The sequence below is a fragment of the Vigna unguiculata genome, chromosome 9, assembly GCF_037176805.1.
Source record: "Vigna unguiculata cultivar grain cowpea cultivar isolate G323 ecotype 2 chromosome 9, ASM3717680v1, whole genome shotgun sequence".
NCBI classification, from domain to species: Eukaryota; Viridiplantae; Streptophyta; class Magnoliopsida; order Fabales; family Fabaceae; genus Vigna; species Vigna unguiculata.
In genome coordinates, this window is record NC_140800.1 from 42996612 (window position 1) to 43021156 (window position 24545).

Here is a 24545-nt window from a genome sequence, read left to right on the forward strand (position 1 = left end):
CTAGCATTTGGTTCTCCTTACTTACAAGGAATATTTTCTCATATTTCGCATAACACTCAAATTCAGCATTTCATTTTCGTTTATCTCAATTCGATATTTTTGTTGTTTGCAAGTTTAAAGCAGAATGATAATTTGATTGGTTTCCCTTCCAGAAGAATTTTACGCCATACTCATTTATTTATTATTTTTCCCATTTAAAAATTATATTTTTTAAATGTTTATCTTTAAAAATTTTATTTAAGTTTTAAGTGTATAATAAATTTAAATAATTTTAATTGAATTCTTATTAAAATAATGTCTTTTTTCAATACAAAATATTTAGAAAATACACATAAATAGTTAAAAAAATACATATTTTAATTAAGTTTATATCATCTACTTTTTAACAAACAAAAAATATATATATTATACGTTAGGATATTGCATATATGTTAAAGCTTATCATTAATAGCCTAATAAATAACCTATCTAAAACTATATTAAAAATACAAAAAACAAATATTTTCTGTAAAAAGGAAGAAGAATATAATAACAAAAAGGAGTATGTGTTAGTCCTAACACTAGGAATTTGATAGTGTATTGGAATATAATAAACCGATGGAACAGCCATGTCCACCAAACTGTGGCAAAACCTTGAAGTCTGGTGCGAATGAATGAGTGGTAATGTTAAATTAAGGAACCAAGCGTTGTTCCTCGACCTAGGCGCCTTAGGCTTCCATTCCAATTCAAGCATTGCTTGTCTGAAGGACAAAGCAACAGGGAAAGAAAAATATAAGCAGAATCAGAAAGCTAACTTTTTTACTCTCTTTTCATTTCTCTTCCTTCTTTTGGGATTACTTCAGAGGATATTTAATAACATTCAATTATGTATTTCATTTAAGACGAAAATCTATCTGCATTCCCACAATGGGGTTCTTGTTGATGAGTTTCGCTGCTTGGCCCCACACTTTTCGTAGCCTTCACTCTCAAATTTGCTGAGTCACTCTGTGTGTATATATATGGAAGAAGTTATAACCCTTTGCATTCACAACCAGAGCCTCCAACTTTCGCTTTTACTGTAAGAAAAATGTCTTCACCACCAGTGTTGTTAGTGAGTCAAAATTGTTTAACTATGAACTGATTTTGTTGTTCTTTTTCTTTTTTCCTAATTGAAGGTCTTCTGGTTGATTTTTATTGGGTTAGAAGTCTGAAAAAGCTATGGAAAACTTACCGAAGATCAATGAAGGAAACCACTCCGAGGCATGCACTTTTATTTCTCTATATTCAGCTTGTTTTCAAATTGTTCTGTTGCTTTTCCTTTTTCATTTGCTGAAAAGGAGAGCCCTGTGTTTACCACATTGAAATGTTACGTTGTTTGAATAGGAAATTATAGCAGATAATAGCTTATAGAATAGGGTTCATCTAGAACTAAGGTACTAACAATTCCTTGTCAATATAATGTGTTACTCTTCTTTCATATATAGAAAAACCTATTCACTAACAAAATAACCTGACGGATGCTGGATTAAAATTCCAATAAGTGTGATGTGCCATTTCATTTCTATTTGGTTCCATGAAATCTAGATTTTCACAAACAGTAACATGTGATGTGTTTTTCCTTATTTCACAATTAGGATGATGAAAACATCATAATAAATCCCCATTTTGATGATGGCCTGAATAATTGGTCTGGAAGAGGCTGCAAGATTGCCGTACATGACTCCGTGGGAGATGGAAAGATTCTTCCCAAGTCTGGTAAATTCTTTGCATCTGCAACAGAACGTACCCAAAGCTGGAACGGGATTCAGCAGGAGATCACAGGAAGAGTGCAGCGCAAGCTTGCCTATGAGGTTACTGCATTAGTTCGGATATTTGGTAACAATGTCACCACTTCTGATGTAAGGACTACTTTGTGGGTTCAAGCACCAGATCTTCGGGAGCAGTATATAGGCATTGCCAAGTTAGTTCCATCTCAATGCTTTATTACATCGTTTCTCATGGGTTCTAAAAGAATTTGGTGCAATATTATTTGATCAAAATTTACATATCATAGTGCTTCTTTAATTGGATTAAAAGTTCTGTATATTAAAAGTGTGCAGGCAACAGATAAAGATTGGGTCCAAATGCAGGGAAAGTTCCTTCTAAATGGTTCTCCAGCAAAAGTAGTGGTTTATTTAGAAGGTCCCCCTCCAGGCACTGACATTCTTGTCAATACTTTGGTTATAAAACATGCACCTAAAACACCACCATCAACACCACCAGAGTGTGAGGTTGGGCTTTCAAATTGTTACTTTCATATATCAAATTAACAATTGCTGAACTTTTTAGTGCTCATTCCTTGTTTAAATAAAAGTGTTACTATACTTTCTACGCATATTGGTAGAGTTTTGTTTAATGATTAACTACGTATGTTTTAAATACTTGAGATTAATTTTGATTTTGCAGATTGCTGCTTTTGGTGTTAACATAATTGAAAACAGTAATCTGGGTGATGGCACTAATGGATGGTTTCCACTTGGGAGTTGTACTCTGAGCGTTGGGAGTGGTTCACCGCGTATAATTCCATCAATGGCAAGAGACTCTCTTGGGCCTCATGAATCCTTGAGCGGGCGCTACCTCCTTGTGACCAATCGCACACAAACATGGATGGGTCCTGCTCAGATGATAACTGAGAAATTGAAACTCTTTCTAACTTATCAAGTATCTGCTTGGGTCAGGGTCGGTTCCAGTTCAACCGGGCCTCAGAATGTTAATGTTGCGCTTAGCGTTGATAACCAGTGGGTCAATGGAGGGCAAGTTGAGATTGCTGATGGCAGGTGGCACGAGATTGGTGGGTCTTTTAGAATCGAGAAGCAGGCATCTAAGGTTATGGTTTATATTCAAGGACCTGCTTCTGGTGTTGATTTAATGATTGCTGGACTTCAAATTTTTGGTGTTGATAGACAAGCAAGGTTTAAGTATTTGAGGAGGCAGACAGAAAAGGTAAAATATATGTGCATTTTATATCTTATCATACTTAAACATGTTTCTAATCATGAAAATATGATTACATTTTGTTATAATTCTTAAAAAATGATTGATTTTTGTTTTTATATGATTAAACTATTTCGCACTTGCTTCCATGCAGATCCGTAAGCGTGATATTACTCTAAAATTCTCTGGGCTGGATTCAATTGGAAATCTTGGAACCTTGGTGAGAGTCAGACAAATACAAAATGATTTTCCCATAGGAACGTGCATTAACAGAAGCAATATTGACAACGAAGATTTTGTGGACTTCTTTGTGAAACATTTTAACTGGGCAGTGTTTGGCAATGAGTTGAAGTGGTACTGGACTGAGCCACAACAAGGGAAGCTGAATTACAAGGATGCTGATGAAATGCTCGACTTATGTCAGAAAAACAAGATAGACACTCGAGGCCATTGTATCTTCTGGGAAGTAGACAGCAATGTTCAGCAATGGATCAAATCACTGAATAAAACTGATTTGATGAAAGCTGTCCAAAATCGCATGAATGATTTATTGACTCGCTACAAGGGTAAGTTCAGACACTATGATGTGAACAACGAAATGTTGCACGGTTCGTTCTATCAGGACAAACTAGGTAAGGATATAAGGGCAAACATGTTCAAGACAGCACACCAATTAGATCCATCTGCTACTCTTTTTTTGAATGACTATCATGTTGAAGATGGATGTGACACCAGATCATCCCCAGAAAAGTACATTCAACATATTCTTGATTTGCAGCAGCAGGGTGCCCCAGTTGGGGGAATAGGAATTCAAGGTCACATAGATAGTCCTGTGGGGCCTATTGTTTGTTCTGCCCTTGATAAATTGGGCACTCTTGGTATACCAATCTGGTTTACTGAGCTTGATGTTTCTTCCATCAATGAATATGTCAGAGCTGATGATCTAGAAGTTATGCTGCGGGAAGCTATGGCACACCCTGCCATAGACGGTGTAATGCTATGGGGATTTTGGGAGTTGTTTATGAGTCGGGAAAATTCACACCTGGTGAATGCAGAAGGAGAACTCAACGAAGCTGGGAAAAGATTCCTTGCTCTCAAACAAGAGTGGTTGTCTCACAGCCATGGTTATGCTGATGCGCAAGGGGAATTCAGCTTCAGAGGCTTCAGTGGAACATACATCGTCGAAGTTGTCACCTTAGCAAAGAAAGTTTCTAAGACATTCGTTGTTGACAAGGGTGACTCCTCAACGGTGGTATCAATAGATTTATAAGCGTCTTTTTCACCTTGGAATTTGTATTTCTTGGTTTGTTTTATCTAGTATTCTGATTTTCAACATTTTTTTAACTCTTTGTGCTGTTCGCTGAATACCAACTTGGTTATGCATGTTTTATGTCTATGTTTGATTGTTGCCATTGTGGAAAGGAAATACTATGTACTGATTTAAACCTTTGTTTGTGTTATTTCGCAACTAAACATTGTACCATATTCAATTCAACTAAGTTTTTTCATTTATGTCTACTACATTTCATTACATCATAGCTGCTGTTAGGCAACGAGTCCACTGGATCATTATTAGTTTTCTAAATATCTCTTATATGCATATTTATTTTCTTTAGTTTAATAATTACTTATATTTAGGTTCCTTATTTAGGTTATAAAAAATAAATTAAATTAGGATCAATTATCATTACTAATGATAAATGCTATATATTATTTAAGGAGATGAATAAAGATAAGAAAGTATATATTATTTAAGGAGATGAATAGAGATAAGAAATGGGCAATGAGAGAAAGCCATATTTCATAGTAGCTACTATTATTCTTCTGCTATTTTGGCTTCTTTTTTTTCAGCTTCATTCTTCCTTCTCTAAGATTAACAAGGAAGGAGATGTTTAATAATGGGATATGTGAAGAATATAAAAAATATGAAATGAATGTAGAATAATTATCCTCCATTCGAATAAAGCATTAATTTATTTGTTTCTACTCTCAGAAAATTTATACCATGCGTATCGTATCTAAGTTTTCTGATTCTAAAAACATTAATCACATTTAATTATTAGTTATACGAAAATCAATATAACTATTGATTTACAACTATTTAATAATTTTGTGTTTTTATAGAGAAGTATTATCAATTTAATTTAATTGTATTAAAGTATACTAGTGTAGTAAGAAGGCAGTCATAATTAAGATTTAAATCGTAAAATCTTATTATATCATACGTATAATCTAACATATAATACTAAAATTATCGTACAAAGTTTTAAAATCGTATAAATTTATGTTTTTAGAAAAAAATTAAATTATTAAAAATAACACATTTTTACAAAAATATTATATTAATATTTATCATTTATAAGTTAATGATCCATATTTAATATTTATTATTAAAAATTACTTATAAAATTAATTACTAATATTAATATTAAAATTTATGCCATACTCATTTATTTATTATGTTTCCCATTTTTAAATTATATTTTTTAAATGTTTATCTTTACAAATTTTATTTAAGTTTTAAGTGTATAATAAAGTAAAGTAATTTTAATTGAGTTCTTATTAAAATAATGTCTTTTTTTAATACAACATATTTAGAAAATACACATAAATAGTTAAAAAAATATAAATATTTTAATTAAGTTTATATTAATAGATTTAAATTTACGTTTTATCTCATTATTTTATGAATGGACACTTTTGTTTCTCATAAAAAATATGGATATATTATTTGAATAAGATTTTCTATAAGTAATTTCAAGAAAACAATGAAATGATTCTTGTATAAGTTAAAATTATATTAAGAACAAAATAAAATAAATTATACGAAACAACTCTTATAAATTAGGTTATGTTTTTTTTTTCTTCTATACAAATTTACAGAGAAATACGGACATATCATCTACTTTTAAACAAACAATATATATATATATATATATATATATATATATATATATATATATATATATATATATATATATATATATTATCATATACGTGGGGATAATGCATATATGTTAAAAGCTTATTGTTAATAGCGTAATAAATAACCTATCTAAAACTATATTAAAAATAGAAAAAGCAAATATTTTCTGTAAAAAGGAAGAAGAATATAATAACAAAAGGTTTATCATTAGTTATTCGTTTTTTCTATTGTATTAAAAACTTAAATTACTTTATAATAATCAAAAAAATTATATTTAAAAAAGGCCCGCACGTTGCACGGGTAAATAATAAAAAAAAATTATATTTAAAAAAGGTCCGCGCGGCACAGGTTTACCTAACATAATATCAAAAGGAGTATATGTTAGTTTTAGTACTAAGAATTTGATAGTGTATTGGAATATAATAAACCGATGGAACAGCCATGTCCACCAATTCAAGCATTGCTTACAAAGAAACAGGGAAAGAAAAATATAAGCAGAATCAGAAAGGTAATTCTTTTACTCTCTTCTCATTTCTCTCCCCTTTTTTGGATTACTTCAGAGGATATTTAATAACAATCAATTGTGGAAAATCTATCTGCATTTTCCCACAATGGGATTCCTGTTGATGAGTTTCGCTGCTTGGCCCCACACTTTTCGTAGCCTTCACTCTCAAATTTGCTGAGTCACTCTGTGTGTATATATATGGAAGAAGTTATAACCCTTTGCATTCACAACCAGAGCCTCCAACTTTCGCTTTTACTGTAAGAAAAATGTCTTCACCACCAGTGTTGTTAGTGAGTCAAAATTGTTTAACTATGAACTGATTTTGTTGTTCTTTTTCTTTTTTCCTAATTGAAGGTCTTCTGGTTGATTTTTATTGGGTTAGAAGTCTGAAAAAGCTATGGAAAACTTACCGAAGATCAATGAAGGAAACCACTCCGAGGCATGCACTTTTATTTCTCTATATTCAGCTTGTTTTCAAATTGTTCTGTTGCTTTTCCTTTTTCATTTGCTGAAAAGGAGAGCCCTGTGTTTACCACATTGAAATGTTACGTTGTTTGAATAGGAAATTATAGCAGATAATAGCTTATAGAATAGGGTTCATCTAGAACTAAGGTACTAACAATTCCTTGTCAATATAATGTGTTACTCTTCTTTCATATATAGAAAAACCTATTCACTAACAAAATAACCTGACGGATGCTGGATTAAAATTCCAATAAGTGTGATGTGCCATTTCATTTCTATTTGGTTCCATGAAATCTAGATTTTCACAAACAGTAACATGTGATGTGTTTTTCCTTATTTCACAATTAGGATGATGAAAACATCATAATAAATCCCCATTTTGATGATGGCCTGAATAATTGGTCTGGAAGAGGCTGCAAGATTGCCGTACATGACTCCGTGGGAGATGGAAAGATTCTTCCCAAGTCTGGTAAATTCTTTGCATCTGCAACAGAACGTACCCAAAGCTGGAACGGGATTCAGCAGGAGATCACAGGAAGAGTGCAGCGCAAGCTTGCCTATGAGGTTACTGCATTAGTTCGGATATTTGGTAACAATGTCACCACTTCTGATGTAAGGACTACTTTGTGGGTTCAAGAACAAGATCTTCGGGAGCAGTATATAGGCATTGCCAAGTTAGTTCCATCTCAATGCTTTATTACATCGTTTCTTCAATAGGCTCTAAAAGAATTTGGTGCAATATTATTTGATCTATAATTGACATCAGAATGCTTCTTTAATTGGATTAAAAGTTCTGTATATTAAAAGTGTGCAGGCAACAGATAAAGATTGGGTCCAAATGCAGGGAAAATTCCTCCTAAATGGTTCTCCATCAAAAGTAGTAGTTTATTTAGAAGGTCCCTCTCCAGGAACTGACATCCTTGTCAATAATTTGGTTGTAAAACATGCAGCTAAAACACCACCATCAACACCACCAGATTGTGAGGTTGGGCTTTCAAATTGTTACTTTCATATGTTAAATTAGCAATTGCTGGAATTTTTTAGCGCTTATTCCTTGTTTAAATAAAAAGTTTGTGACTATAGTTTCTACGCATATTGGTCGAGTTTTGTTGAATGATCAACTATGAATGTTTTAAGCACCTGAGATTATTTTTGCTTTTGCAGATTGCTGCTTTTGGTGTTAACATAATTGAAAACAGTAATCTGGATGATGGCACTAATGGATGGTTTCCACTTGGGAGTTGTACTCTGAGCGTTGGGAGTGGTTCACCGCGTATAATTCCATCAATGGCAAGAGAATCTCTTGGGCCTCATGAATCTTTGAGCGGGCACTACATCCATGTAACCAATCGCACACAAATATGGATGGGTCCTACTCAGATCATCACTGAGAAATTGAAACTCTTTCTAACTTATCAAGTATCTGCTTGGGTGAGGATCGGTTCTGGATCAAATGGGCCTCAGAATGTTAATGTTGCGCTTAACGTTGATAACCAGTGGGTCAATGTAGGACAAGTTGAGATTGCTGATGGCAGGTGGCACGAAATTGGTGGGTCTTTTAGAATCGAAAAGCAGGCATCTAAGGTTATGGTTTCTATTCAAGGACCTGCTTCTGGTGTTGATTTAATGATTGCTGGACTTCAAATTTTTGCTGTTGATAGACAAGCAAGGTTTAAGTATTTGAGGAGGCAAACAGAAAAGGTAAAATATATGTGCATTTTATATCTTATCAGACTTAAACATGTTTCTAATCATGAAAATATGATTACATTTTGTTATAATTCTAAAAGAATGATTGATTTTAGTTTTCATATGATTAAACTTTTTCGCACTTGCTTCCATGCAGATCCGTAAGCGTGATATTACTCTAAAATTCTCTGGGCTGGATTCAATTGGAAATCTTGGAACCTTGGTGAGAGTCAGACAAATACAAAATGATTTTCCCATAGGAACGTGCATTAGCAGAAGCAATATTGACAATGAAGATTTTGTGGACTTCTTTGTGAAACATTTTAACTGGGCAGTTTTTGGCAATGAGTTGAAGTGGTTCTGGACTGAGCCACAACAGGGGAAGCTGAATTACAAGGATGCTGATGAAATGCTTGACTTATGTCAGAAAAACAAGATAGACACTCGAGGCCATTGTATCTTCTGGGAAGTAGACAGCACTGTTCAGCAATGGATCAAATCACTGAATAAAACTGATTTGATGAAAGCTGTCCAAAATCGCATGAATGACTTATTGACTCGCTACAACGGTAAGTTCAGACACTATGATGTGAACAACGAAATGTTGCACGGTTCGTTCTATCAGGACAAACTAGGTAAGGATATAAGGGCAAACATGTTCAAGACAGCACACCAATTAGATCCATCTGCTACTCTTTTTGTGAATGACTATCATGTTGAAGATGGATGTGACACCAGATCATCCCCAGAAAAGTACATTCAACATATTCTTGATTTGCAGCAGCAAGGTGCCCCAGTTGGGGGAATAGGAATTCAAGGTCACATAGATAGTCCTGTGGGGCCTATTGTTTGTTCTGCCCTTGATAAATTGGGCACTCTTGGTATACCAATCTGGTTTACTGAGCTTGATGTGTCTTCCATCAATGAATATGTCAGAGCTGATGATCTAGAAGTTATGCTGCGGGAAGCTATGGCACACGCTGCCATAGACGGTGTAATGCTATGGGGATTTTGGGAGTTGTTTATGAGCCGGGAAAATTCACACCTGGTGAGTGCAGAAGGAGAACTCAACGAAGCTGGAAAAAGATTCCTTACTCTCAAACAAGAGTGGTTGTCTCACAGCCATGGTTATGCTGATGCGCAAGGGGAATTCAGCTTCAGAGGCTTCAGTGGAACATACAACGTCGAAGTGGTCACCTTAGCAAAGAAAGTTTCTAAGACATTCGTTGTTGATAAGGGTGACTCCTCAATAGTGGTATCAATCGATTTATAAGCGTCTTCTTCACCTTCGAATTTGTATTCTTGGTTTGTTTTATCTAGTCTTCTGATTTTCTAACATTTTTTTTAACTTTTTGTGCGGTTCGCTGAATACAACCTTGGTTATGCAATGTTAATGTTAATGTTTATGTTTGATTGTTGCCATTGTGGAAAAGAAATATTATGTACTGATGTAAACCTTTGTGTTATGTCGCAACTAGACATTGTACCATATTCATTTCAACTAAGTTGTTTCATTTATGTCTCTACTAGATTTCAATAATCATAACTGCTACTATTATTCTTTTACTATTTTGGCTTTCTTTTTCAGCTTCATTCTTCCGTCTCAAAAAGGAAGGAGATATTTAATAATGGGATAGTGGGAATGTGAAGAATAAAAAAAAATGAAATGAATATAGAATTACGAAATATCCACTATTGAATAAAACATTAATTCGTTTGTTTATAGTCTCAGGAAATTTATACCATGCGTATCTAAGTTTTTTAATTCTAAAAGCATTAATCACATTTAATTATTAGTTATGCGAAAATCAATATAAATAGTGATTTAGAATTATTTAATAATTTTGTATTTTTATTGAGAAGTATCACCAATTTAATTGTATTAATTAAAGTATACTAGCGTAGTAAGTAAAAAACTTATTAACACTTGTTCTAACGAGTTTTTAAGTTTATTTTCAGAGAGATAAATAAAAGAAAAGAAAGTAAAACTAGTTCTCTAAACATTAAATTAACTTATACACAATCTAATTTATAAAAAGAAAAATCCTATCCTCCTTTTAATTCTTCTTAACTTATAAATAAGTTAGTTTTAATTTATAAAAAAATTATTTTAATTTTTTACTATTTGATAAAAAATAACTCGTTAAATTGTAATAAAATAACATTTGTTACTAGAGTTTACACTAGTTCATTTTATATACAGACTCACTCATGAATGTTAATGGGATGTGTACGATACAGATAATAACTCTCCCGTACCTTATCCGCGATAATTCGTACACGTATCAATATCTGTGCGGGTATTCGTTATGTGGGTATCCGTATATTTTTTTAATATCCACATGTATCAGCGGATATTTACAAAAACAAAAATTTAATATTTAACAACATATTTTAACCATAGATTAAAATAAAAATATAATTGCATAACATTCATAAATTTCAAACAACGTGCAAATAACCAATTTAAATAATATTGAATGACAATTTATAAAGAGATGAAGATTTTTTTTAAAATTGATAAAAAATAACTCATTCAAAATCAATATGTTAATGTTTTAATCATGTTTTTTTTTTAATTTAAATTTATAGTAGATACGAGTATTCACATGTACGAATATTATGATACCCGTACTCACCCGTTAACATGTAGGCATAAAAATATTGTTACCTATTGCTCGTTTGTATCCATTTACAATATCTATTTCTTACCCCTTGCGGGTTTTTATCCGCAGATATTCGTGGAGACAGATTTTTTTTATATCCCTACACTCACCCACACTATTTTTGTTTTTTCTTAAATCAACACTATATTATCTTCATGATAACGTATATTCACAACTTAAAGAGCTTTTATGTTAATGGACTGTACATGCGTATACATCATTAGTTAATTAAAAATATATGGTTTTTAATTAAAGGAACTAAAAATATTTATATTGTTAATGGTTAAAAGTTAAATTCTATTTATACGTACTTAAGGCTTACTCTTTTTACATATGGGTCAAAATTGTTTAATGTCTTCTATTAATTTTTTATTTACGTAAAACTAAATATTACTTTTGAACATTTATTTGAAAAATTGTTTAAAAACTATAGCTGTAATGTAAAATTAGTTCTTAAATTTGAATAATATGTTTAAAATATTTACCAACTTATAAAATACTGAATGATTTATATTTGAATGATTTCATAACTGGATTCATCCAAATCAGTACTAATCCCATGAGAATGAAACTAATATAATTTTTTTTAATATATTTTATTATTGGAGTCAAGTCAACCTTACTAACATTAATCCATATAGAACTATCGGGAAATTGTTCTTTCACAAAGAGTGATAAAGAGAAAGGTTTATTATTCAAACAACTTTAAATTAGAAATCAAAGAATTTGTGTGAAGAGAATTGTCTACCGGGCACAAAAAGTTGTGGTAGACAAAATCGAATTCAGTCGAAAGAAAAATGAGAGTTTCAGTTGTACCAAACCCGCACTAACATTTCAAAATAGTTCAATGGATAATCTTACTCAGTAATCTATGACCAATGAGATTCGAGTAAACTGATACACTTTCTTGTAGCTAAATCACATGCATTAACAATAATTAAGCTGCACGTTGATCGACCATTTTTACAATATTACAGGATAAATTTCCACCAAAATAATTGCAGAAGGATTATATATACTGTGTATATCATTGGTAGAGGTGATATACATAAGAAACTAAAACTAGAAAAAATGATAAAAAAAGAAAGAAAGTGATACGAATACACTTTCATCATAATTTTAAATGATTTTTAACAGAAAAAAAGTTGAATTTATTAATATTTGACTAAGTTGTATTATTTAGCTAGCAAGCTGCAGATGATTGTGTGAATGTGTAGTTATTTTTATAGAAGTGGGGGAGCTTTGGACCCACAAGCAAGGTGGTGGTGGTGGTAGAAGAGGAGGCATTGTCGGTGGTGGTGGCGGCGCTGCCACCGGAAATTCTCTGACAGGAAGGGCATATCGTAAGGGTTGGCACTGGAAGCTGCATAAAAATGGGTCCCTGCAATGCTGTTTTCATCAATTTAAGCTCTTCCAACTCTTTTTGCAGCATCTTGTTCTCCTCTGTTAGACTTTCGCAGCACTTTTTCAGTATCTCACAGTTCATTTCCGTTTGCTTCAGTTTTGTCCTACCACACCACATCACACATTCAATATCATTATAATATATCTATCATGTATCATTATAACTCCATTGAATGGTTTCTTTTAAATTTCAAGATCTTACTATCATTGATTTAAAAAATTTATACTTCTAATACTAAAACTATTAAAGTGTTTTATTTGTTTTAGTTTTTCTTCTGTTTCTTTCTTGACCTGAAAAAAGTATATATATATATATATATATATATATATATATATATATATATATATTATGTACATACTTACATAACATTGTTTATATAAACAATAGTAAAATAAGAAACATCTCGTTAATTACATGCTTAAGCAGAAAATAAATAGTAAATGATCTTGGTTAAATAATAAATAGTGAAAGATTTATAGTTAGTTATATAAGTGATTAAATAAAATAAGATTGTGAAACAGAAGTATAGTGATTTTTTGTAGTTAAAAAATAAAATCTAATATATATATATATATATATAAAATATGTATATTAAAGCATTGTATCTTCTTTATATATAACTAGTGGAAACAAAAAAAACATCAACATTTTTATGATAATATTAAAAAAAACCATTATAATAACAATTATAAAAATAAAAAATATATTATTAAAACGTATGTTTAAATTATGAAATAATGTAAAGATAAAGAAAATAGTTAGAAAAATAATCTATTTTATTAAATATTATAATTATACAGTGCTTATTATCTTTTATCATGGTATAATTCTTATGTGGATAATTTGTTAAAGATTATGAATTGAAAAGCTGGTTTATTATAAATCAATCTATATATTTTTAATCATTATATATTATAGATGAGTGCTTCATTGATAGTTTCAGTTAAGATTTATTAAAAATTATAAATAGGGAGTGAAATACAGACTCATACTCATATTACTAACAATTTTCTACGTTAATGGAATGTGGATTTGAAGCATCATGCAGATTTGTACTTGAGTGAATATGCAGTTCAAATATCAGAGAAATTATAACTCACCTCGCTCTTCTGTTCTGAAACCATACCTCCACTTGTCTCGCCCGCAGATTCAGTTTCTTTGCCAATTCTTGCTTCTGTGTCTGAACAAAATGTCAAAAATACTCATTTTAAAACATCAAGATCCATTTAGTCTTAATATTTATTTGGAATAAAATTATAATTAATGTATTACAAAAGAAGTAAATGACAGTTGCTTTAAAAATTCATAGAAAAACTTAAACTACACCTAAAGTGAAATGAATGAAATAGTACATCCACTAGAAATGACTAATAACTGATAATAATTGTTAGATACTGCATTCAGAAAAGTCTAAGAACTTTAATACATTTACTATTTTCGGATCAGTAAAAAGGCTTATTAGGCACGCCAAAAAACCAAGAAGGGTTCTTGTGAATAAAAAATTCATGAAATAAAAAATTGATTCCTAAAATGATGAATAAACAACAGTGCTACCTCTGTCATTAAATTTATGTGGGTAGCATGAATATATCTTCTATCAATCCTTAAAGAAATATATAAAAATGGTTCTAATCTTTCTTGACAAAAAGTAGTAAAAAGATGTTATTAGAGTTAGTGATTGATGAGTTGAAAAATAAATATACCAGAGTGAGAGTAGAATGGTCTTTGAAGCTATCTTCCAAGACTGCAGATTGTTCTTTGGTGAGTCTAAGCTTCTTCTTGGAGTAATTACCATATTCATGAAGATCCACGACTCTTAAGTTTGAGGGAAACTTCTCTACCTCTAACTCAACTTCTTCACGATCTCGCTCTCTCTTGATGATGCTTGATGAGTTAAGAAACGAAGACACTGCACTCGGAGGAGAAGCACGACCGTGAAAATCATCACAACATTCATCGGAATCAGTCTTTGTAACTTGATGATTATTATTTGCATCATCATCATGGGGCGGTCCTAACCTAAGTGATGGGTGAGTCTTGTTCTTACGTGGATCCGCTTCCTTCTTTTTCTGGCTCTGTCTTTGTCTTCGCCTTCGTTCATGGCTCTTCATGCAAGTTTCTTGTGACTGATCATGGAGGCCAAGACCAAGACCTAGTTGAAGCCCTGGGTTGGAGATATCAAAGACCATGATATTCTAAGAAAGAAGATCTAATGAACAAAGTTGAATTGATGCAGTGATCTTATGAACAGTCTACAGCAATGCGCAAAGATGAGTGAGAGGTAGAAGATGAAAGAATGGAGAGAGATGTGGAATGGTCCAAAGAGAACAATTTATAGTGGAGTGGGTTTTTGGTGGGGACCCTTTATTATTGTTCATCAATGCATTCAAGGAAAATACAAAGTCTTAAATTACTAATATTGCCTATGATAGAAAGTTTTTATCAAAAGCAATGATTAAAAAAAGCATTAAAACAAAACTAAACTATACTTATTTTTCACTAAGTTTATTTTTAGCTTTTGTAAAAGGATTCATCTTTAAATTACGTTTAATGAAAAAATATTTAATGTTATCTGTATTTATCATAATTTTAGTAGAAAAAGTTATACATTTTGTTACTTTCCATAAGGCAGTTTTATGATAAATTGCAAAGCCGTGTCATTGTTATTATTTTTGTTTGACTAATTTGATTATATGTTTTTCTATTTACTGAAATCGAAATGCACGAGTGCATTTTTAATGTAATTTTAAGATGTAACATCGTAATTTTTTTTTTAATAAAACAGATCTACATGACATGAAAAGTTCATTGAATTTTGTATCTTCTGTAACATACTATTCTTTACAAATATAAAACTATTTCTTTATTTTTTTAATTATAAATATGGAATTAATAATTTAATGTAAAAACATAATTCACTAAAATAATTTATATAAATAGAATTTGTTTAATTATTTTTTATCATTTAAATAAATTCACACATTAATTATTAAAATACAGTATGTCGTTAAAAGGAGTCATTTATATTAAAGACCGTTCCACGATTTAATCTAGTCTAAGTATATTGAATTGAGTTTTTTTCAGTCAAGTTAAATCTAACTAAACTCCAACATAATCTTTTATGGATTGAATAACAATTTTAAATTATTAAATGATAATAACATTAATAATTATTAATTTATTTATTTATTTTAAGTCTCTGGTAAGAGAACAAATTCTGCAAAAGTTATGCGGCTGTGTCATTGTATGTGGTATTTAGTATACGTGGAAAGTAGTCGCCAGAAAAGAAGAACTCTATTTTGCACATGATATTTTACCCCGTTTGCAGTTAATCGTGTTTATGTTAAGGAAATAATGATTACCATCCATGATTTTCGTCAAATGACGTTCTTTTACTTTAATCATTATAATTATGTTTTTTTGCCCGAAGCACTAAATACTCATTTTACTTAACCATGTATATGATAATAGTTTATTTATAATATTTAGAAGGTTAAATTGTAAAGTGTTTTTTTTTTTTTACAATTTCTATTAAGTATGGTGCTTTTATTAATGAATTGAAAGGAATATATAGTATTTTTTTATCTTCTTGCAAGCTAAGTGGAATATTATACATTCATCGGGTCATCTCAATTGGTTGATTGAAGAAGATGGGTGAATTGTCGTAAACTTTGATGTGTTGACTTTTTACAAATAAAAAGAATAAGATTGAGAGAATTTGAGAACATAGATCAGAAGTGATGGAGAAATTGAAAAAAAGAAAGAGAAATTAATTTTGAAAAAAATTCTAGGAACTAAACTTTCATGGGGAAATTGAAAAAAAAAAAAGTTTTTTTCTTCAAAAAAAATATTAAAGTACTTCATTCATAAGTGTTCTATATTTTTTAATTTATTCTTTACTGATAAAAAAAATAATTCTTTCATATCTACCTGTAAAGTCTCATTCTACTTTTAAATGAGAGTATTCTTAGAATTGTTTTTAACTTTTCTTGAGTTTTTATTCCTTTCAAATACTATTTATTTTTAATTTCAATCTTAATTGTATTTTATTTTTAATTGTTTGTTATGATAATTTTTTAACTATGGTATTATTGTAACCACAATCAGTATGAATTTGAAGTTCAGTTTTAATTTGAAGACACTACCTATTTGAATAGAAATTATCGCCTTCCTTATAATAACTATTTGAAATTTTTAAAATTTGTCTTCATTTAATACATATTCAATATATTAGAATATTAATAGCTTGTAGTGAAATATGTGCTAAGTTATTTATTCTTTTATTAAATCCCATTCAAAGGGAGTACTAGGTAATTAATTATGTGAATAATAGTAAATTACTTCATTTAATAACATTATTTATATGATTTCACGATAGTTATTTAGAAACTATTTATTTATATTTTAAAAAAACATTATATATACATCAAACTAAAACGTATTAATTAAGCATAAAATAATTTTAAAATTTCTAAATTTAATTTATTCATTAAAAAGTTTTAATACAGCAATTGCATTAAAGTGTAATTATAAACTAAAGGTTATTAAGCAAAATAGTTATTATTAGTTATAATTATAGCAAAAAGAATAATTAAGGCCATGTTGTTTACATGGAAAATCAATTTTTAAGTTCAAAATAATTAGGATACACACAGTTCCATTCCATCATATTATAATTAAAAATTAATTTAAATTTTTTTTTAAATCCAAAGGAATAATCTATTGGCCATCATATATTGTTTTGTTTCTGAAGGTGTGTGACAGAACAACGTTGTCTTTTAAGGATAGTGGATTCACCAAGAGGACACGTGCTCCAATTAGATCATCAGCAAAAGTGTTTTTCTGATTCACTTCAAACTTTTCTATTAAATTGCTTAATGCATAAGATATAGAATCATATAACCATGTCCACAACACAAATGCGAATGTACAAATTGCGAATATACCAATCTCAATAACATAAGTTTCTGGTGTAGCTATTATTTAATTTTCAAATTTATAAAAGTCCCACTCCAATATTTTTTTTATTTAAAAAAACATTTTTTATAGAATTAAGAGTTAAATAAACCATTTTTGGTGGAAAAAAATTTAAAATAATCTACTTATAATTTTATAAGCTCGAAAATTTATTATTAACAAAATTCGATATCTATTTTTGGTTGTAAGACTTAATTTTTCTGAAAGGTATAATTTATTTTTATATATGATATACAAAGATTAATCAGATTATATTATAGAAAGTTAAGAAACTTAAAAAATCTAAATGAAGTGGAATCCGCTAACCACTATTTTTGTTATCTTCACAGCTTTACACTCCGTATTTTCATCCAAACAACAACATGATCAGTATCTATGATTAATTATTAATGAATATTGAGTAAAAGTTTAAACTTTTTTTTATATATTTTTTGCTAACTTTTTCTTTCTCATAAAAACGAAACAAAATATTTTATGTGTTTAATATTAACTAATTCTGGAGAATGAATAATTTTATGAGAAAACATTCTAATGTAGCTTCTGCGTTGATCAAAATGACCTTTGGACTCCTTAATCTCATAACATAGGTTGGTATTTATACCCAACTTAATTTCTTATAAATAAAATTGTTTTTCCTACTAGAGAATAAAAAAATAACATGTTTGAGACTGAAGCAATTATGTTTAATACAATTTTAGTTTAATTTCTTTTTATTTTTAATAGTAAAACAAAAATATAAGTTCTATCCAACAATTATTCAAATGTTACAGGAAATGTCTCACTATAGATACAAATAAAAAATTGTGATATTTTTAATATTTAAATAAATTAAATATTATTGTTAATATCACTGAATATTGAGACATCATTTAAACTTTAGGAGATTTAGTTTTTAAACTATTTTAATGTTTCTATAGATTTTACTTTTAATAAATTTTTGTTTAACAAGTTTAAAGAAAAATAAATGTATAATTATTTTTTTTTCGGAAAAAGTTTGACAGGTTCGTAAACTAATTCATCTATCTGTGATCCTTACAAACTAAATACATATTTAAAAAGATTTCAATAATTTTAAGGTCAAATTCATTCGATTATAATATAAAATACGAGTTTTGTAAACCAGATATTAAATAGGTAAGACATGTTCATATTAATTGAGAAAAAATATAATCAATTAAAAACGTTATCATCTTTATATTTGAGAATTATCCTATTAACATATAAATGAGATAAAAACAAGGAACTTAAGAATATGACGTGAAAACTCCAACATAAAAAAAAAAAAATCATGATCGTTTTCTAATAACAATTAGAGAATAATGAGATGAAAATTTGTACTAAACTATCTCTCATGCCTTTGACCCCAAGTACATTCACACTCTTCAAAGCAATAATTAACCAAATCTAATAACACTCTATTACAATAGTGTAAGAAAAGTCAAATAGAAACTTAAAATGTTTTTTAGTGGAGGATGAAATACAGAGAACTTATAGTCCATTATACGATCACCAACACTTACTCCTTGACTTATTATAGACTAGGTGAAACTTTTCAAAACGTATTATTTTCATAACTTAACACATATATCCACCTTTTAATTTAAAAATTACATAAATATTTTTTATTATATGTAAAGTTTGTTTTTGTAAACTAAATTGTGTTTCCACATTTATGTTTCAAAACCAGAAGACATTAACAAATTCATTTTAATATAATATAAATATATATTTTAAATTTGTTATTTTATTTTTTAAAACATTTTACAAATATTTTTAAATACTTATTATATAAGCTATAGATATTCATGAATACAAGGTTAATAAATACTCATGTCGATACGATAAGCATAAAGCATTTTCTGTTTTAATGAAGGGCACTGCATTTTCATCCCTAATCTATATCCATCCATAAATTTATTCTATTATTAATTAGTTAAAATTTTGGACCACGTGCCTCTAAATGAGCATATGTTACTCCGATTTTATACATCGGTTATTTTTAAGAATTCTTAATTAATTTGATATATTTAACAGTTATTTGCATAACATTCATTTATGAAAATAATGGAGAAAAGTGAAGAAAAAAGACAAAGAGTTGTGGTTAGAGTTGAAAGGTGCTACGCGCCCATCAAGGAAGCAAGTAATGACAAGTGAAAAACGAAAGCAACATCCACTATCAAACATGTTTCTCAAGCTTTCATATAACATTTTAATTAATCGTTTTTTTCTTCTCACTCTTAATCTTTGAATCCAATAGTTGGGAACCATCATCATGATTTCATTATTTGGGAGGAGGCTATTATTTTAACTCTAATTTAACTAATTTTACTAATTTTGTGTATCATGAAAATCAAATACAATATTTTTGAATTTATGTTTTGTTACGAAATTCGCTTCTTTATATGCGGCTAAGTTGCTTGTGAGTGAGATTAAAGTCAACTTTGGATTAGTGATTTGTTTTCAGTTCTATAGGATTAGAAAATGACAGCCATTAGATGGAATTTTGAGATCATCAGAACTATTCTAATAATGAGTTATTTGGTAAGTCTCAGTGTCACACACTAAAACTATATATGGAAAAGAGACGTGAAACAAAAAGTTTGAAGTAAAAAATCAGCAAAGACTAAGCCATATCAAACCTATTCGTGTTTATGCTTCTATCCTATTATAAAACATAAATTATAATCAGTAAATGCGAAGAAAAAAAGTATTTCATTAACTAAGCCAAAATCTTAAGAAATGTGGATATAAGAACCATACTGCACTCGTTTGAGCCAGTTTTAACCATCGACTCTGATATTACTTGTTATGTTTATAGAGAAGGTTTTACTGGTGAAATACAACATCAACAAAACCTGAGCCCAACCACATAAGGTATTGACACCACTCTAAATCCAAAACTTTAAGACAATAGATTTATGAGTCTTTATCCTTATATAATGCTCTATTTTCTCATTTCAAAATAATGTGTAACTTAAAATCACACTCAAATTTCTAATAATGTTATCATGGTTTATGACCGGTATACTTTTGGATGTGCTACTAGAACTTTTCTGAGAAATTGATTATAATGTAAAGTTTAACTTTGAATAAGGTTGATGTTTACTGTCATGACAATTTTTTTTTTAGGATATTTTTTACTTTTTTTTTTACATATTAATTTATGTATAGGTTGAGATAATTCAATAATACTTTTATTGTAAAAAATGGATGTCATGTTGATAACAAATTGAATGCTTAATAAAACGGAGCTCAAATGATGATTTAACGAGAAGTAATGTATATATATTTAGTTGAAAAAAGACAACAGGGGTTAAGAAAATATGATTGCAAGGTGATGATTGATATGAATCACCGACGAATCAATTAATTGAAGGGATCATGATTCACAGATTGAAATTGAAATCACGAGCTAGCCTTAATTATTTGAAATTTCTTCACCTTTGATAGTTCTGTATGGAATTAAAGTTTTATAAATAAGTTTGGTAAACTTTTAAGACAAAAAAAAAAAAGAAAAAAAGGAGAGAACATAACTAATTATGTATAAATAGTCTCTAAACCAAGAAGGGTCTTGTGAGATTAGATAGATATTGACTTAACCACAGTGGGGAGAATGAAAAGCATGAATTAAACCAAATGATGATTGAGAATAATTGGGATTAGACAAAAAAAGAGTTTCATACTCGAAATGTACTAGAATAGACACAAAAAAGATAGAGAAAAGAAAAACACGGATAGCTTAAAAATGAAGGATAGATGTCGTATATTGATGCTGGTTCTCCAATAAATGTTGATTTTCTCATCATCTTGTTCCTTAGTTTTTGGTTTCACAGATGGAAATGAATTAGCGGTGCCACGTTGACACGGGTGCAAAGGGTGGAGTGGGTGGACCAACCAATAATTTCGCATGATTGGGTATTTGATTCTAAACTAAGACTATGGTGATGAATTGATGATGCCTATGGTGCGTAGAGGTTGCCGATGACGTGGGAGGAACTAATCAAAATATTAATGTTATTCAATATTCTTATATATATATGTCTAAGATATTATATCCAAAATTAATCTAAATTTAAGTTTTATATTATATATAAATAATAAAGTTAAATATTATGTAAAAAAAAATTATAAATTTTTGTTTTGATATTTTGAGTTAAAAGTAGTATTAATTTTTTACACGAGTTACACTCGTATCATGTTTATATAATCATTTACTAATAACACCTACTAAAAAATATTGAGTAGAATTAGGACCGATTATTTATTTTGATGATCGTTTAGATCATTACCGATCCTTATACGATAAAATCGAGATATATATATATATATATATATATATATATATATATATATATATATATATATATATATATATATATATATATATATATATATATATATAATCTTTTTGTAACGAATTCTAAATCCATTAAAAATATATTCTATTTTATATAAAAAGTTAAATATATATTTAGTCTATTAATTTTAGTGAAAATTAGAATTAGTTTATATTTGAAACTTTGACCTAATTTGGTTCTTAAATGTGAATTTAATTATGTTATCTAAATTTTGTTAAGTTTATTTGACGTTTGAAACGTGTTTCTCACATATAACATTAAACGAAAATGTGTCAAATGGTATAAACAACTCAAATACTATTATGGAACACATTTGAAATATCAAATAAACTTAACAAATTTTGGTTAAAATGACTAAATTCAGACATTTCTAAAGTTAAAAAACAAAATTATATTAAAGTTTCAAAAAATAACTAATTCTAATTTTTACTTAAAAATTAAAAAAAAAATATATTTAACCCTTATATTAAGAATCTAATACCAAAACTCTACAAACTCATTCCTTTTAAAATCCCTGAAACATATGATTTGACACCAATGTGAAGAAGACATGAAATATTAAGATAGACAGTAGGAAAAATGTGGTTAGTAACTATGCCAACAAACTTGAAGAATGTTTTGTAACTTTTGATTTTTGCAAGGAAGATGGGATGTTGGTGTTGGGTATTGGGCTCCCTTCCTATGTGGAGAAAAGGCCCAAAATTTGAGAAGCCCATGTCTCACTTAAACCTAGTGGAGAGGAGGCTATAAAATAAAGAGAGAGGCAGAACAATAGAGTCAGAATACACTGAAAGCCCTAACACATAGAGGGAGAGGTAGAGGGAAAATTCTGTTCACGTTTTTCATAGAGCTGTCGCAGTAAATTCGGCGCTGCGGATTCGTTCACCGTTGGATCGGGCTGAAATTTTTACAGCAGGTTCGGAACTCATTGCTCTTCATTCTGACCGGTCGGATCTTTGATACGAGGTCTGAGTTGGGAGATATTAATTTCGCACTGCAGCAGTGATTTGTAGAGGTTTTCCTCTCTTGTTCTTCTCTATTTGAAAGCTTTGTTGCTTTGTTATTTGGTTGGGTGTTGGCACTAATTTGTGCTATTGATTAAGACTCTTTTGTACTCTTGTTGATCATAGTGAAGCTATTTCTTTGGTCTGGACGACTCGTGGTTTTTACCCTTGATTTGAGGGGTTTTCCACGTTAAAAATCTTGGTGCCTTTATTTGTGCTTTTGGTGGTTTATTATTGCTGCTCTTTGATTATTGCTCCTCATAGATTCTTGCAAGTTAGGGGAAATTATATCCGCTGCATTCTCTGGTATATTGTTTGTTATTGTTTTCCCCATCAGAGTGGCATCAGAGCTCTTGGTTGGGCTATATTTACTTGCTTGAATGATGGAGGCAAATGCAAAGATGGTTGCTTTGAATGGTACAAATTATCATTTGTGGAAGGGCAAGATGAAAGATTTATTATTTGTCAAGAAATTGCATCTTCCGGTCTTTGCTACACAGAAGCCAGATTCTATGTCTGAAGAAGAATGGGACTTTGAGCACCAACAGGTATGTGGTTTTATTCGGCAATATGTTGAAGATAATGTTTATAATCATATTGCTAATGAGACACATGCCAGAGCTTTGTGGGAGAAGATTGAGTCTTTGTATGCTTCTAAGTCGGGCAATAATAAATTGTATTTGTTAAATTGCTTGATGAATTTGAGGTACAGGGAGAATTCTTCTATTTCTGATCACTTAAATGAGTTTCAAGGGCTCCTAGATCAATTGTCAGGAATGGGCATAAAGTTTGATGACGAAGTTATGGGATTATGGTTGCTTAATACTCTACCAGAGTCTTGGGAGGTATTTCGGGTTTCAATTACGAACTCTGCCTCGAATGGTGTTGTTTCTTTTCAGATGGCAAAGAGCGGTGCTCTTAATGAAGAGATGAGAAGGAAGGCACATGGTTCTTCATCTCAGTCTGAGATGCTTGTTACAGAAGCTAGGGGGAGAAGTCAGAAAAAGGAACATAAAGGTGGTAGAGAGAAGAGTAGGAGCAAGTCCAAGTCAAGATACAAGAATTTAGAGTGCCATTTTTGTCATAAAACTGGACACATTCAGAAATACTGTTTTAAGTGGAAAAAGGAGAACAAAGACAAGAAGGGCAAACAGAGAGAGAATGATCATGATGATGATGATCGTGTCACTACTGCTACAGATGGTGATCTTGTTCTTCTTCGTGACTTTGAGTCCGTTAATCTTGTATCTGATGAGAGCATGTGGATTATTGATAGTGGTGCTACACTGCATGTTACACCTAGGAAGGAGTTCTTCACATCTTACACTTCTGGTGATTTTGGAGTGTTGAAGATGGGTAATGATGGTGAGTCTAAAGTGATTGGTGTTGGTGATGTTTGCCTGCAAACCAACATGGGAGTGCAGTTGTTGCTTAAAGGAGTCAAACATGCTCCGGATGTCCGTTTTAATTTAATCTCTGTGCAGTTGCTTGATGATTGTGGTTATGACAATCACTTTGGTTCTAGTAAATGGAAGCTCACTAAAGGTAACTTGGCTATGGCCAGAGGGGAGAAACAATCTAAATTGTATTGGACTAAA

At 30.1% G+C, this 24545-nt stretch overlaps 3 protein-coding genes across 3 annotated transcripts; 2 read left to right on the plus strand and 1 right to left on the minus strand.

The window, feature by feature from the left end:
- The first annotated feature begins 900 nt into the window (after positions 1-900).
- On the plus strand, positions 901-4470 carry LOC114163722 (endo-1,4-beta-xylanase 1-like). Its single transcript, XM_028048017.2, has 6 exons — positions 901-1057; positions 1155-1239; positions 1614-1939; positions 2072-2249; positions 2425-2961; positions 3107-4470. The coding sequence occupies exons 2-6, from the start codon at positions 1198-1200 to the stop codon at positions 4220-4222; spliced, it is 2199 nt and encodes a 732-aa protein (XP_027903818.2). The 5' UTR covers positions 901-1057; positions 1155-1197; the 3' UTR covers positions 4223-4470.
- Positions 4471-6306: 1836 nt separating this feature from the next.
- LOC146883984 (endo-1,4-beta-xylanase 1-like) lies at positions 6307-10061 on the plus strand. The gene is made up of 7 exons (XM_085666515.1): positions 6307-6386; positions 6540-6640; positions 6738-6822; positions 7197-7522; positions 7656-7833; positions 8013-8549; positions 8695-10061. Exons 3-7 carry the CDS (start codon positions 6781-6783, stop codon positions 9808-9810), a joined length of 2199 nt encoding a protein of 732 aa, XP_085522641.1. The 5' UTR covers positions 6307-6386; positions 6540-6640; positions 6738-6780; the 3' UTR covers positions 9811-10061.
- Positions 10062-12051: 1990 nt separating this feature from the next.
- On the minus strand, positions 12052-14898 carry LOC114164426 (homeobox-leucine zipper protein HAT22-like). The gene is made up of 3 exons (XM_028049095.2): positions 14312-14898; positions 13709-13788; positions 12052-12711 (listed from the first exon to the last, which is right to left on the minus strand). Exons 1-3 carry the CDS (start codon positions 14795-14797, stop codon positions 12387-12389), a joined length of 891 nt encoding a protein of 296 aa, XP_027904896.1. The 5' UTR covers positions 14798-14898; the 3' UTR covers positions 12052-12386.
- Positions 14899-24545: the final 9647 nt, after the last annotated feature.

Bases quoted from the DNA above. Each gene is read 5' to 3' on its own strand.
- LOC114163722 (XM_028048017.2), top strand. From the start codon at position 1,198: ATGGAAAACTTACCGAAGATCAATGAAGGAAACCACTCCGAG. The intron at 1,240-1,613 runs GCATGCACTTTT...TTTCACAATTAG, and splicing joins ATGAAGGAAACCACTCCGAG to GATGATGAAAACATCATAAT. The intron at 2,962-3,106 runs GTAAAATATATG...GCTTCCATGCAG, and splicing joins TGAGGAGGCAGACAGAAAAG to ATCCGTAAGCGTGATATTAC.
- LOC146883984 (XM_085666515.1), top strand. From the start codon at position 6,781: ATGGAAAACTTACCGAAGATCAATGAAGGAAACCACTCCGAG. The intron at 6,823-7,196 runs GCATGCACTTTT...TTTCACAATTAG, and splicing joins ATGAAGGAAACCACTCCGAG to GATGATGAAAACATCATAAT. The intron at 7,834-8,012 runs GTTGGGCTTTCA...TTGCTTTTGCAG, and splicing joins CAACACCACCAGATTGTGAG to ATTGCTGCTTTTGGTGTTAA.
- LOC114164426 (XM_028049095.2), bottom strand. From the start codon at position 14,797: ATGGTCTTTGATATCTCCAACCCAGGGCTTCAACTAGGTCTTGGTCTT. The intron at 13,789-14,311 runs GTATATTTATTT...CATTTTGTTCAG, and splicing joins ACCATTCTACTCTCACTCTG to ACACAGAAGCAAGAATTGGC. The intron at 12,712-13,708 runs GTGAGTTATAAT...GTGGTGTGGTAG, and splicing joins TTTCAGAACAGAAGAGCGAG to GACAAAACTGAAGCAAACGG.